This window comes from Canis lupus, chromosome 1 (assembly GCF_011100685.1).
Source record: "Canis lupus familiaris isolate Mischka breed German Shepherd chromosome 1, alternate assembly UU_Cfam_GSD_1.0, whole genome shotgun sequence".
NCBI classification, from domain to species: domain Eukaryota; kingdom Metazoa; phylum Chordata; class Mammalia; order Carnivora; family Canidae; genus Canis; species Canis lupus.
The window spans coordinates 118,092,462-118,104,474 of record NC_049222.1 but is presented as its reverse complement, the minus strand read 5'-3'; the positions used below and the strand labels follow the sequence as shown (position 1 = coordinate 118,104,474).

General features: G+C 54.8%; 2 protein-coding genes across 2 annotated transcripts; both read left to right on the top strand.

Moving 5' to 3' along the window:
* Positions 1–1,700: 1,700 nt before the first annotated feature.
* Positions 1,701–3,447, top strand: FFAR1 (free fatty acid receptor 1). Its single transcript, XM_038529336.1, has 2 exons — positions 1,701–1,902; positions 2,211–3,447. Exon 2 carries the CDS (start codon positions 2,526–2,528, stop codon positions 3,423–3,425), a length of 900 nt encoding a protein of 299 aa, XP_038385264.1. The 5' UTR covers positions 1,701–1,902; positions 2,211–2,525; the 3' UTR covers positions 3,426–3,447.
* Positions 3,448–6,760: 3,313 nt separating this feature from the next.
* On the top strand, positions 6,761–8,872 carry FFAR3 (free fatty acid receptor 3). Its single transcript, XM_038529335.1, is given in 5 exon segments — positions 6,761–6,883; positions 6,988–7,036; positions 7,282–7,877; positions 7,879–8,238; positions 8,241–8,872. Coding segments are annotated over 3 exon segments (1,017 nt in total). The 5' UTR covers positions 6,761–6,883; positions 6,988–7,036; positions 7,282–7,292; the 3' UTR covers positions 8,313–8,872.
* The last annotated feature ends 3,141 nt before the right edge of the window (positions 8,873–12,013 follow it).

Below are 12,013 nucleotides of genomic sequence, written 5' to 3'. Positions count from 1 at the left end.
GGAGGTGTGCAGGGCAGGTGGTCAGACAACTCCAAAGCCAGGGACTCCTGAATCCAGGCAGTCCTCCACCCTGCCCCCCAGCTCACTGTCCTCCCAGGGCCCAGAAAACTGGCCATTCACTCAATTCCCGAGCCCCTACCATGATGCGACAAGGGATGGACAAAGCAGACAGAAACCTTCGGCCTCACTGACCAGCATCCTAGCAGAGGAGCCAGCAAATCTGATGTCACAGGCTCATAGTGCTAGGGATAAACACAGCCCAAGATAAAGACGGAGAGACAGGAGCAGGGCAGGGGCCCATCTGGAGAGGGTTCAAGGGAGGCCCTCTGAGGGGGTGACGCAGGGCACAGATCTGAACCCCAGATGGGTGGGGCCAAAGCAGAGATCTTGAAGGTCTAATGTCTCCCTTCACGCCTTGCTTTTCTCCTCTTCCAAACACTCGTTATAGGGGGTGAAATGGTCCTTCTGATTTTTCCTTTGGTTCTGTTGGTTCCCAAGGATAAAATACTAAACAACAGATGGCGAGTTCTTCTCTATCCCCAGGGAGGTGCTGGACCACATACGCAGGCCATGGGAGGGAAGCAACCAAGAATCAGTTTAGCAAATGAAGTAGGGAAGGGGGGATGGATTCAGTTATTTCTTTGGAGGCAATTGTTGGTGCCCCGAGAATCCCGTGCTGCCCCCACCTGAAGCCTGGGGGCCAAGGGGGGACGCTCCCAGGAAACCCCTAGCGAAGCTTGTCCTGGGTGCTTGGAATCCGGGAGGACCTGATGGCTGAAACACACCCCCCAAAACAGAGGAGTCTGAAGTCCAGAAAGCGTTTGTGTTGTCCGAGGCAGAGACAGAGAGACACAGGTATAGTCAGAGACAGAGAGACAAAACCCCCAGACAGACTGTGGCCATTTTAAATCTCACTTAGAAGGGGCACCTGGGTGGCTCAGTGGTGGAGCATCTGCCTGTGGCTCAGGGCGTGATCCCGGGGTCCTGGGAGCAGGGAGCCTGCTTCTCCCTCTGCCTATGTCTCTGTGTCCCTCTCTGTGTGTCTCATGAGTAAATAAATAAAATCTTAAAAAAAAAAAAAAAGATCTTCCTAGAAGGGCAAGGTGACCCCCATAGGGAGTAAGTGGGTGAATTCTCCGAGGCTGAGAAGAAAGCTAAGCAGTGCGCTGGAGTCTCACACCATCCATGCCTCGAACCATCCGCCCAGCATCGGTCCAAGTGTCCCAGAGGGACACAGTACGGGGACCACGGCTCGGCACTTCAGGGCCACCCAACGAGACCCGTCCCTCATCTGTCCTTTGCGCCACTCCTGCCGGCACCAGAAGGAAGGGTCAGAAACTACTGTCATCGAGCCAGAGGGGAAAGGACAGGGAACACCGGAGCCCTCTCCTCCCAAAATGTGCCCACCATCTGTGGGGGTCCGGGGAGGGCAGAGGAGACATCCCTGAAATGATTACTTCATTGTCCCACATTCCAGTCACCGAATTGCCGTGGGGTGGGCCACCAAAGTTTGTGGTGTCTGAGTGAGCCCGTAAGGCCGGGAGGAGAGAAGACAGCGCCCAGAGCAGGGCTGAACAGGCTGGGGTGGGGTGGGATCAAGCCGTAGCCTGGACGCCCCCCCCACCACCCTGCTCCTTTAAGGGACTAGCTACACACGCCTCACGCTACCCCTCATTGCTCCCCAGCCCCCGCCCTGTGTTTGCATCATCCGTTTGGACCCGTACCCCGGCTCCTGCGCTGAGATGCCCCATTAGCTGCTCACCCAGGCTGCTGCAGCCTCGGGCTAATGGCCCTGCCTCCCCGCCCTCCTCTACCTTCCGGCTCACTGCCCATCCTGGACGCCCTCCCTCAGCCCAGCGAGGGGGACTCCTGAGCCTCAGAGACATCTGGCAGCGCCAAGAGGTGAGTCCCTCTTCTTTTGGCTCCTCTCTCCTGCGATTATCCCCCAGGCCCCCCAGCATTACCTGCCCGGGGCGCCCCCTGAGGTTGGCTAAGGTCATTCCCGGTGGCCCTGATGTGGGGCCTGGCCTGCCTTTGGGCTCAACCCCGCGCCGCCCCCCTTCGCCTGCCCTTTACCCACCTTACCCCAATCCTGACATCCCCCCTCAGCTAGGAGTCGCCACCAGCCCCCCACCGGCTGCCATGCAGGTGCCCCCTGTCCCTGCCGGGGGCCTGACTCTGTCCTGACTTTCTGCCCCTTCTCTCCCCAGTCTCAGAAACCAGGCGGCCTTTCCTCGAACGGGACCTGCTCGCTTCCTTTGTGCTTTAAGCGAGGATACGAGGATACGGGGATACGAGGATACGAGGATACGGAGGACAGGAAGCAGAGGCCCGAGCTAGAGACCTCACTTGGCGCCCAGGCTCGCCTGCTCCCTGGGGGCCTCCCTCGTTGAGATAGTTGGTGTCGCGCTAGATGGCTTCTAGCGCTGGGGGCGGTCCGTGACCCCGGGAGCCCCTGCCCTGCCCCCCCACCCTGCCCGGGCCCATCCCAGGGTGGGGAGCGAGGGGAGCTCAGCCCTGGCCCCATGGACCTGCCCCCGCAGCTCTTCTTCGCCCTCTATGTGGCCGCCTTCGCGCTGGGCTTCCCGCTCAACATCCTGGCCATCGGGGGCGCCGTGTCCCACGCCCGGCTCCGCCTCACCCCCAGCCTCGTCTACGCCCTCCACCTGGGCTTCTCTGACCTCCTGCTGGCGGCCTCCCTGCCCCTGAAGGCGGTGGAGGCGCTGGCCCTGGGCGCCTGGCCTCTGCCCGCCCCGCTCTGCCCCGCCTTTGCCCTGGCCCACTTCGCGCCCCTCTACGCCGGCGGGGGCTTCCTGGCTGCCCTGAGCGTCGGCCGCTACCTGGGGGCCGCCTTCCCCTTGGGCTACCAAGCGGCCCGCAGGCCGCGCTACTCCTGGGCCGTGTGTGCGGCCATATGGGCCCTGGTCCTCTGTCACCTGGGGTTGGTCTTCGGGCTGGAGGCTCCGGGAGGCTGGGTGGACAACACCACCAGCTCCCTGGGCATCAACACGCCGGTCAACGGCTCTCCAGTCTGCCTGGAGGCCTGGGACCCTGCCTCAGCGGGCCCCGCTCGCCTCACCCTCTCTCTCCTGCTCTTCTTCCTGCCCCTGACCATCACGGCCTTCTGCTACGTGGGCTGCCTCCGGGCACTGGCCCGCTCAGGCCTGAGCCACAGACGGAAGCTAAGGGCAGCCTGGGTGGCCGGCGGGGCTCTGCTCACGCTGCTGTTCTGCTTAGGACCTTACAATGCCTCCAACGTGGCTGGCTTCCTGCGCCCCGACATAGGAGGCTGCTGGCGGAAACTGGGGCTCATCACGGGGGCTTGGAGCGTGGTGCTCAACCCACTGGTGACTGGCTACTTGGGAGGGGGCACCGGCCGGGTGACAAGTGTGGCAAGAACGAAAGGAGGGACATCTCAGAAGTAGTAGCCGCTGCTGGGGACAAGGGGCATGGAGCAGGAGGGCCTGGCTGCCTGGCCGGGCCCCTGCTGGGGACTCCTCCAGAGGAGCTGCAGCGCAGCCTTGCCTGGGAGCATCCCTGGAGCGGCTTGGAAAGGCCTGAGCCCGGCAGAAGGCCGCACCCCAGCTGCAGGGAAGACCGGAGGCCAGGAGCTAGGTCACAGAAGGAAGGTAAGCTTGCCTCTGGGCCCATCGGCGCAACTCCCCACCTGTGCCCGTCCCTCTTCTCCCCGTGCCCCCCTGCCAGTGCTACGGAGGTTTTCCTCCAACGTTGAGGAAAGGTTGCTCTGCCGATACCCTTTGGGAGATGCTACTCCCAACGTGTGGCCTAGGAAAGAACATCTTCATTTGCGAGTAAGAGGCAGGAGTCAAGATACTGACGCTGTTATACCACTTGGGACTCACAAGAGGGCAGCATTGGAATTGTGAACAGGAAGTTGGTAGGAAAAAGGATGCTCCAGCAGGGAGAGGGAAAATACTAGCAACACCAGAAATAGTCACCTAACCAAGAGTCTCTAAGGTGTGGTAGTCACCACATGCAGCGCTTTTCAAGTGTTGTCCCACTTCACGCAATGCTCTGATTTGGCCATGCTGCTGCTGTACGGATGGGCAGCTTGTTCACTGCACAAGCATGCCGGGCAGAGGGGCAAACATTTACTACATTTCAACCTGGGCTTTGCTCACCGAGCCATGTGCCCTGCAAGGGGCTGCTTCCGTCTAGAGGAAGGAGCATATTATTCTAATTGGAGCAAAGATACCACTTGTTCCTCAAGCAGTGCACCCCGGTGGAGGGTGTTCCTCCTGGAGGGGGCGTGGGGGGTGCATTTACCTAATTACACAGCACAGAGGCACTGCAAAAGTTAGCTACGGTCCCGGAGCCAAGTGTTATTACTGTCTTCATTTTGCAGGTTACGAAATGGGGGAAAGGAGGGAAAATGAGTGGGAATAAATAGAGAGAGACTCCTAACTCTGGGAAACGAACAAGGGGTAGTGGAAGGGGAGGCAGGAAGAGGGGATGGGGTGACTGGGTGACGGGCACTAAGGGGAGCACTTGACGGGATGAGCACTGGGTGTCATACTATATGTTGGCAAATCGAACTTCAATTAAAAAATATATATATATATAAAAGAAAGCAACTTTCCAGGCCTCTACAGCAAGGGAGGGGCGGATGCGGGATGCCATCCTTCAAGGCAGGACCCCGAAGGGTCAGGGGAGATTTGAAAACTTTGGGGTGTCGAGGTTCATGCCTGTCCCTGTGGTCCACTTTGCAAAGGTGAATGGTGGCACCTGGACCCCTCGAGAGAGCTGTAGAGGGAGTGGCCACGGAGGAGACAAACCTTGGGGCATCTGCTCTGATGAGGCGCGATGCAGGAAGCAGACTCGTTCCTCTAAAGACAGCCATGCCACGCACATAGAGGACACAAAAAGGCCTGGTGTGCATGGACGGGTTTATACCAGCTTCAATGTCTACAAGGGCAAGGAGTTTTATTTGCTGATACGTTCCCGGCACCTAGAGGGGAGCGTTGGCACCTTAGTAGGATCTCGGCAAATGTTTGCTGAATGAATGACTGTTCACAACAGCCTTCGGAAGGAAATTTTATTATCTGTTTTATAATTAGATGAAAACAGACCAGAGAAGTCACGAAACTGCCTGAAGCTCCATAGAATCGAGGAACAAGTTTATTCCTCGCACAGTGGTGACACCAGAGAATTTCAGCGTAAGCCAAACTCTAGCCCACGCGGCCTCACTGCCCCTCCCAGCAAGCCAGGGCCGCTCGCTCTCCCACTGCTCTGGAGCACCTGCTGCTGCCGGACCACTTCTTCCAGTTAATTGTGTCTGCTCCACTTAGGGGTGGAACTTAGTTCCTCCCGAGGGTCCCCGAAGCCCCACATGACCCGCCCCCAGCGCCCTCGTGACCCTTGCCCCTACGAAGCTCCTTCTACAGGTTCCCCAGGAGGTCACCCGTACGCACCTGCTAGTCTGTTCACCTGCAGGGCTTCCCCAGTGGTTCCCTGCCCCTGTGTCACCGAGTCTTTATTCCCCTCCTACCACTCAGTCCCCCGAGACCTCACTACCACCCAACCCGTGACAGCAAAAACTTTGCTGTGGTCTCCGTTTTTAACAATTTATTTGAGATAAAATTTATGTGTTCTACAATTCACCCATTTTAAGTGCACTAGTCCATGAGTTTTAGGAAGTTTGCTGAGGTGCGCGACTATCACTGTCATCCGGTTTAGGACATTTTCATCAGCCCGGTAAGGCCCCACCTGCTCATTCACGGTTAATCCCCCTAAGTTCCCAGGCAACTAGTAATCTACTTCCTGTATGCACAAATTTGCCTATTCTGGACATTTTGTATAAATGGAAACATACAGCACATGGTCTTTTATGTCTGGCTTGTTTCACTTGGCATGTTTTTGAGGTTCATCCGTGTCCTCGTACTCACAGGTATTTTATTCCATTTTATTGGCAAATAGTATTCCGTTCACCTGCTGGCTGTTATGAATAATGCTATTTTGCTTACGTGGATCCTATAGTGGAGCTGGGTCACGTGGTCAATTTATATTGTTTTAAGAAACTGCTTTCCAAGGTCACTCTACCATTTTATTATAGTCTTACCAGCAACGTACAAGAGGATTCTCGCCTGGTACCTCTACCTCTTGCTGACCACCTGGTATTGTCTAGTTTTTTTTTTGCCTAGGGCCATTCCAGAGGGTATAAAATGGTATCTCACTGTGCTCCATGAATATTTGAATGATAAATACTCTCTGACGCTGGACAGAACTTGGGTTTGAACCCTGGTGGTGATTCTTACCAAGCTGTATTGCCCGGAGTGAGTCACTTCCCTCCCACCCCGTGAGGCACAAGGACAGATTGGCGATGCCCTTGGAGGCAGAGTGTCTGCTACAGATTATGTGCCCCCTAAATCATCATTATCATCATCATTATTGCCATCACCCCGGAGACAAGCCCATACCAGTGACTCGGATGATGGCAGCTAACATCTGTTAAGTATTCATCACAACATGCCAGGTTCCGTTCCCGGCACTTGACAGGTATTAATGCTTTAATAACGACAACCCTATGACATTGGTACTGTGATTATCCCTGCTTTGCAGACGAGGAAGCAGAGATAGAGAGTTTACGTCACTTGCCCCCAAAACACAGAGTTAGTGACAGAGTCGGCAGTGCACCCAGGCCACGGGCTCCAGATCCCAGGCTCTCCATCACGGCGTCGTGCTTCCTGCCCTTACAAGGCAAATTGGATGACTGCCATTCCAGAGAAGCAGATAAAATTCAAGTGGAGGATCCGGGAGGGGAAGACGGCTTGGGGCTGGCTCGAGCATCCTCTCTGAGACAACCCATGAGCAAGGCACAGAGTTGTGGAATTTGCTCCTCATTTTGCATACTGGCGCGGTGCTGGTAATGGAGCTAAAGGCATCTTTTGTGTGATTGCTCAACGGGGAATGATGTCATGGGTCTTTATCAGTTCTTCCAGATAAAGAACTAACTATACTGTTCTGCAGGAGCCGGCAAGGTGCTGGGGGCAGAGCAGTTGGGTTCTCAAAGAAGCAGGTGAGCAAGGGACCAGGAGGCTTGGGAAGGGAGGGCCCTTTGGTGCTTGCTTTTCTGGAGAAGCGACAGGGGACAGGGCCTGACCAGGAAGACAGCCAGGCTGTCCCTGCTGGAGAAAGTATCAGGGAGCTTGAGGGGCTGGGGGGGAGGTTTCAGTGTTCTCTGCCAGTGGTTGAGATGCCGCTGGCACGAGACACCAAGGTCCGCACTCAGACTAACACCTCCATCTGTCTGTCTTTCTCCAGTGGCCATCACCATGGACACAAGCCCGGACTTGTCCTTCTTCCCCGGCAATCACTGGCTCTACTTCTCTGTGTACCTCTTCACCTTCCTCGTGGGCCTCCCTCTCAACCTGGTGGCCCTGGTGATCTTCCTGGGCAAGCTGCGGCGGCGCCCGGTGGCTGTGGACGTGCTCTTGCTCAACCTGACCATCTCCGACCTGCTCCTGCTGCTCTTCCTGCCATTCCGCATGGTGGAGGCAGCCAGCGGCATGCGCTGGCCCCTGCCCTTCATCTTCTGCCCCTTCTCCGGATTCCTCTTCTTCACCACCATCTATCTTACTTCCCTCTTCCTGGCAGCTGTGAGCGTCGAGCGCTTCCTGAGCGTGGCCTACCCCCTATGGTACAAGGCCCGGCCAAGGCCTAGACAGGCCGGCCTGGTCAGTGGGGCCTGCTGGCTCGTGGCCGGCGCGCACTGCAGCGTGGTCTACATCACCGAATTCTCAAGGAACTCCTCCTACAGCCACACCAACAATGACACCTGCTACTTGGAATTCCAGGAGAACCAGCTGGCTATTCTCCTGCCCGTCAGGCTGGAGATGGCTGTGGTCCTTTTCGGGGTGTCCCCTGCTCATCACCAGCTACTGCTACGGCCACCTGGTATGGGTGCTCAGCAGGGGAGCCAGCCACCGGCGGCGGCGGAGGGTGGTTGGGCTTGTGGCAGCCACGCTGCTCAACTTCCTCGTCTGCTTCGGGCCCTACAATGTGTCTCACGTCGTGGGCTACATCCGGGGTGAAAGCCCAGCGTGGAGAAGTTATGTGTTGCTCCTTAGCACCCTGAATTCCTGTGTCGACCCCCTTGTCTACTACTTCTCATCATCCGGATTCCAGGCTGACTTTCACGGGCTGCTGAGAAGGCTGACTGGGGGCTGGCGCCCCTGGAGGGAGGAGGGCAGCCTGAAGCTGAAAGAGAAGAATGAGGAGGGGGGCAGCCGCGGGAGCTGTCCAACGTAGAGAGCAGGGAGTGGACTCCGGAGGGCTGTGGAGTGGGCGGCTGAGCGGCCTAGCACTTCCCAGCTTGAGTCAGGCAGGACTGGGGAGTCGGGGGAGGTGGGGGGCTGCTGAGGACCGAGGCAGCCCGGCGGAGCAGGCACCCAGCTTCCCAAGGATGCGCTCGCGGGGCCCAGCTCTCCATCTTCCCCAACTGCCCTCCTTTCCCATCCCCACCCACCCACACCCCATGCTGTGGACTTGGCCCTGGGAAATAGGATGAGAGCGTGTGCTGAAGGAAAATGAGCTCCCAGGGCAGCAGGCCAGCTCCCGGGCTTTTCTGAGGGTAAAAGAGAAGAGAGCCATGAGCAGGGACTGAGGGAGCTGCCGGTGGCTTGGGACGGGAGGTGGAAGCAGCCACCCTTCAGAGCTGCTCCTGCCCAGCAGGTCAAGAGTGGGTACCCAGGATCCCAGGCTTGAGGGAGTATCTTGCTTTTATGTGGACTTTTCCAGAAAGTTTCCATTATTTAGTAAACTCAGATTTTCAGGGATATTTATGAAAAATGACAGAAGAAAAATGACCTAAATAAATCTGGTAGCAAGTAAAAGAGAATGGTTTTTCCTTCTTCTTCTTCTTTTTTTTTTTTTTTTTTTTTTTTTTCTGGAGAGAGAACATGCATGCATAGACACGCGAGATGGGGGAAGGTGCAGAGGGAGAGGGAGAGAGAATCTCAGGCAGGCTCCACACCCAATGCAGAGCCTGATAAAGGGCTTGATCTCAGGACCCTGAGATCATGACCTGAGCCAAAATCAAGAGTTGGACACTCAATCGACGGAGCCACCCAGGCGCCGCTTTTTCTTATGGTACATGTGGGCCAGATGGGATTGGTGGATGGAAGGATTTTATCCTAGACTCTGAAGGAAAAGGGCTAAAATGCCCAGATGTTGGGAGAGGATCTGGGCTGGAGGAATAAAGATAACAGCTAATTTATGCGAAGGACTTGGCCTGATCCATTATCTTTGATCCTCTCAGCAACCATGTGGCAGGGACTATTATTATTCTCATTTTGCAGAGGAGGGGATGAGCCCCGACAGGTGAAGTCTCTCTCTTGAGATCCTACAGTCCATGAGTCCGTGAGTGATTGATGCAGGACTGGAGGCCAGAATTAGCTGCCCCAGAATCCCGTGCCCTCACCCACTCTGCTCTTCTGCCTGCAGCTGTGTATTATTCACACAGAGTGGGCTGGGTCTGTCTTCCAGAGCCAGTGAGATGGTCCGGCTAGGACAAATGTAAACAGGCCACGAGGACAACTGGAATTACATGCAAAGCAGCTTGGCTCTCTGTGTGGCTAAGTCTTCTTCCCGTATTGTTAGAAACTCGCTTGAAAAAAAAAATAATCAGCACGGTTGACTTCAAAGACAGATGAACGTTCTTAAGAGCTATTTTTATCGAGATGTGACCATTTAGTAAGCCTTCCTTTCCTACTGAAGGGTGGTGGATGAGAAAGTGGGTTTGGGCCTCCTCTCCCTGCAAGGCAACCAGAGAAACGCGGGCACCTCTTTTACTCACTCAACTTTGGTTCAAAAAACATTTGTTGGGCCCCTCCTGTGCAGGTGGCTGGGCCGAGAACCATACGGACTTCCAATACTAACGTCTTCAGCATCCGCTTTCTCCCTGGGGTTAAGGTCACTGGAGAACCAGGGCTGGCTGTTGGGGGTGGGGAGAAGATTGGGCTTCAGGTGGAAGGGGACAGACATCATCTCAGTGCAGAGATGAAGGCACGAGCTGTCTCTCTGACCTGTGACTCATCTTCTGTCCCAAGGCACTCAGCCCTGGTGACAGCTAAGAAGTCAATATGGATACGAGTCTACATGTCTCAGAAAGGGAACAGAGGTGACATGAAGTCCTGTGACTCCAGAATGGGTAACAAGGACCCAACTTGGAACAAAAAGGAGTTGGAAACCCCACATGCTAGAGAGGGCCATGCAGCACAGGAGCCTGACTCCTCTTCCAGGGTTCATAATGAGGAGTAAGAGGCGGCTTAGAGGGCTTTGCTGCTTCCAACTATCACCCAGCGCCACCCTCTCTCCAGTCTGTATAAGCAAAAGGCTAGAGGTGGGGAGGATAAACAATCATCAGAAGCCGGGGCCGCTGTCTGGGCTGTGTTGAGGGGACAGTGGCAGTGTTTTCCATGTCTTGTGGAAGCCAAGGGAAAGGGATGCTCAGGGAATGGCAGGTGTGTTCTAGAACCATTACCCTGTGTCCGCCTGGGCAGAGAAATGAGACTGGCAGACAGTGTCATGGGAGCGTATGTGTGCATGACAGGGAGCATCGTGCCCTCTCACCAGTTGGCAATGCAAGCGGGTGGGAGCTCCCCACAGGTAAGGTGGAAATTCTAGATGCTGGAAGAGGTCAAATCTCTCCCAAGACAGAGGTCAGAAGAACTCAATTCTAGCGCAACCAAGAGCCAATAAGTAGGCACCTACTTATCGAACAATGGACACAAAAAGCTACTCAATATTTAGGGAAAGCACTGTTTCTCAAACTTTTTGTATCTCTGTCCCCTCAAGGAAACTTTTTGGATATTTTTTCCTGTTCAGCCCCTTCTTCTCCCCTGTGTGTGAAATTTTAACACAGCAGACACACTCTATACCTGTTTATGGATACAGCCTTTGGAAGGCCACAAACCACTGCTCCCCTACAACTAACTTTCACCTCTTTGGGGGGCAATGTTGGACCTGTTGAGAACTAATGAGCTACAGAACTAGTCTTACCTCACAGAGTGATAAAGCCTGTCACACACAATTGTAGCCCGACAGAGTGGAATTGATTAGGTTGCTGGAGCAAAGGAAACCACATTCCAGAGGAACCATGGGAATCTCATGAGAGACAAGACAGGGTTATTTTAGGATTTGGGGTAAGGGGAATTTTAGGCAAAGTTTCAGTGAAGCAGGGCTTGACAGGCACAGAGCAAAGAGACCTGTATGCAAAGAGATCCATTTCAGGCCTGGGCTTTTTCCTTTGGAAAATGGAAAAGATAAAGGCAGAATTTTGAGTCTGAAAACACTTTTTCTGAAGCTCTGGAGGTTGAAAAGCCAGGCTGCTTCTCCGTGTCACATGCCCCGCTCAGATCATCTGAACAGCAGTGGGATGTTCCATTCCTACTGACCAGATTTCAATCAGCCAAGGTTCTAACAACCTGGTTTTAGAGAGCCAGGTTTCTCAGAAATATAATTTTGTTAATTAACAAAAAAATTTTTTTAAGTTTATAAAAGGAACTCATTGATGGCCATGACAGAGGAGGAGATTTTCTCTCTTGAAAGGAAGGGTCCTCCTTTAGCAAGCCCCAAGGCAGCACCACCCAGAAGGACAGGAGGAAGGAAGGGTAGACTTGACCCACCCTTGCCACAGGGTTCCCTGGGCCACAGGTCAAGTCTCAGCTTATAAGGAACTGAGAAGAGGCCAGAAGTTGTAAAGCTCCAAGTGTGACCAGAGACCTAGAGAGGCTACTTACAAAGTCATTAAGAAACTAGCAGAGACAGTCCAATACAGCTTGGCCAAAGGCCGTTGAGTGTTGCAGGCTTGTGCAGCAACAAGTTCAAACTATATGTAGACCAGCACCCATCAGAGGAGGGCAGAGGGGCAGGAAGGAAAGCAGAGAGAAAACTGGGATTGGTAAGGTAGGCTGACTTGCTGCCTTTTCCTGAGTTGCATATGCCACCTGTGACCAGAGCCTTTGGCTATTTTACCAAGTGGTCCTCTCAGCCT

Coding starts and splice junctions, on each gene's coding strand:
- FFAR1 (XM_038529336.1), top strand. CDS start 2,526: ATGGACCTGCCCCCGCAGCTCTTCTTCGCCCTCTATGTGGCCGCCTTC.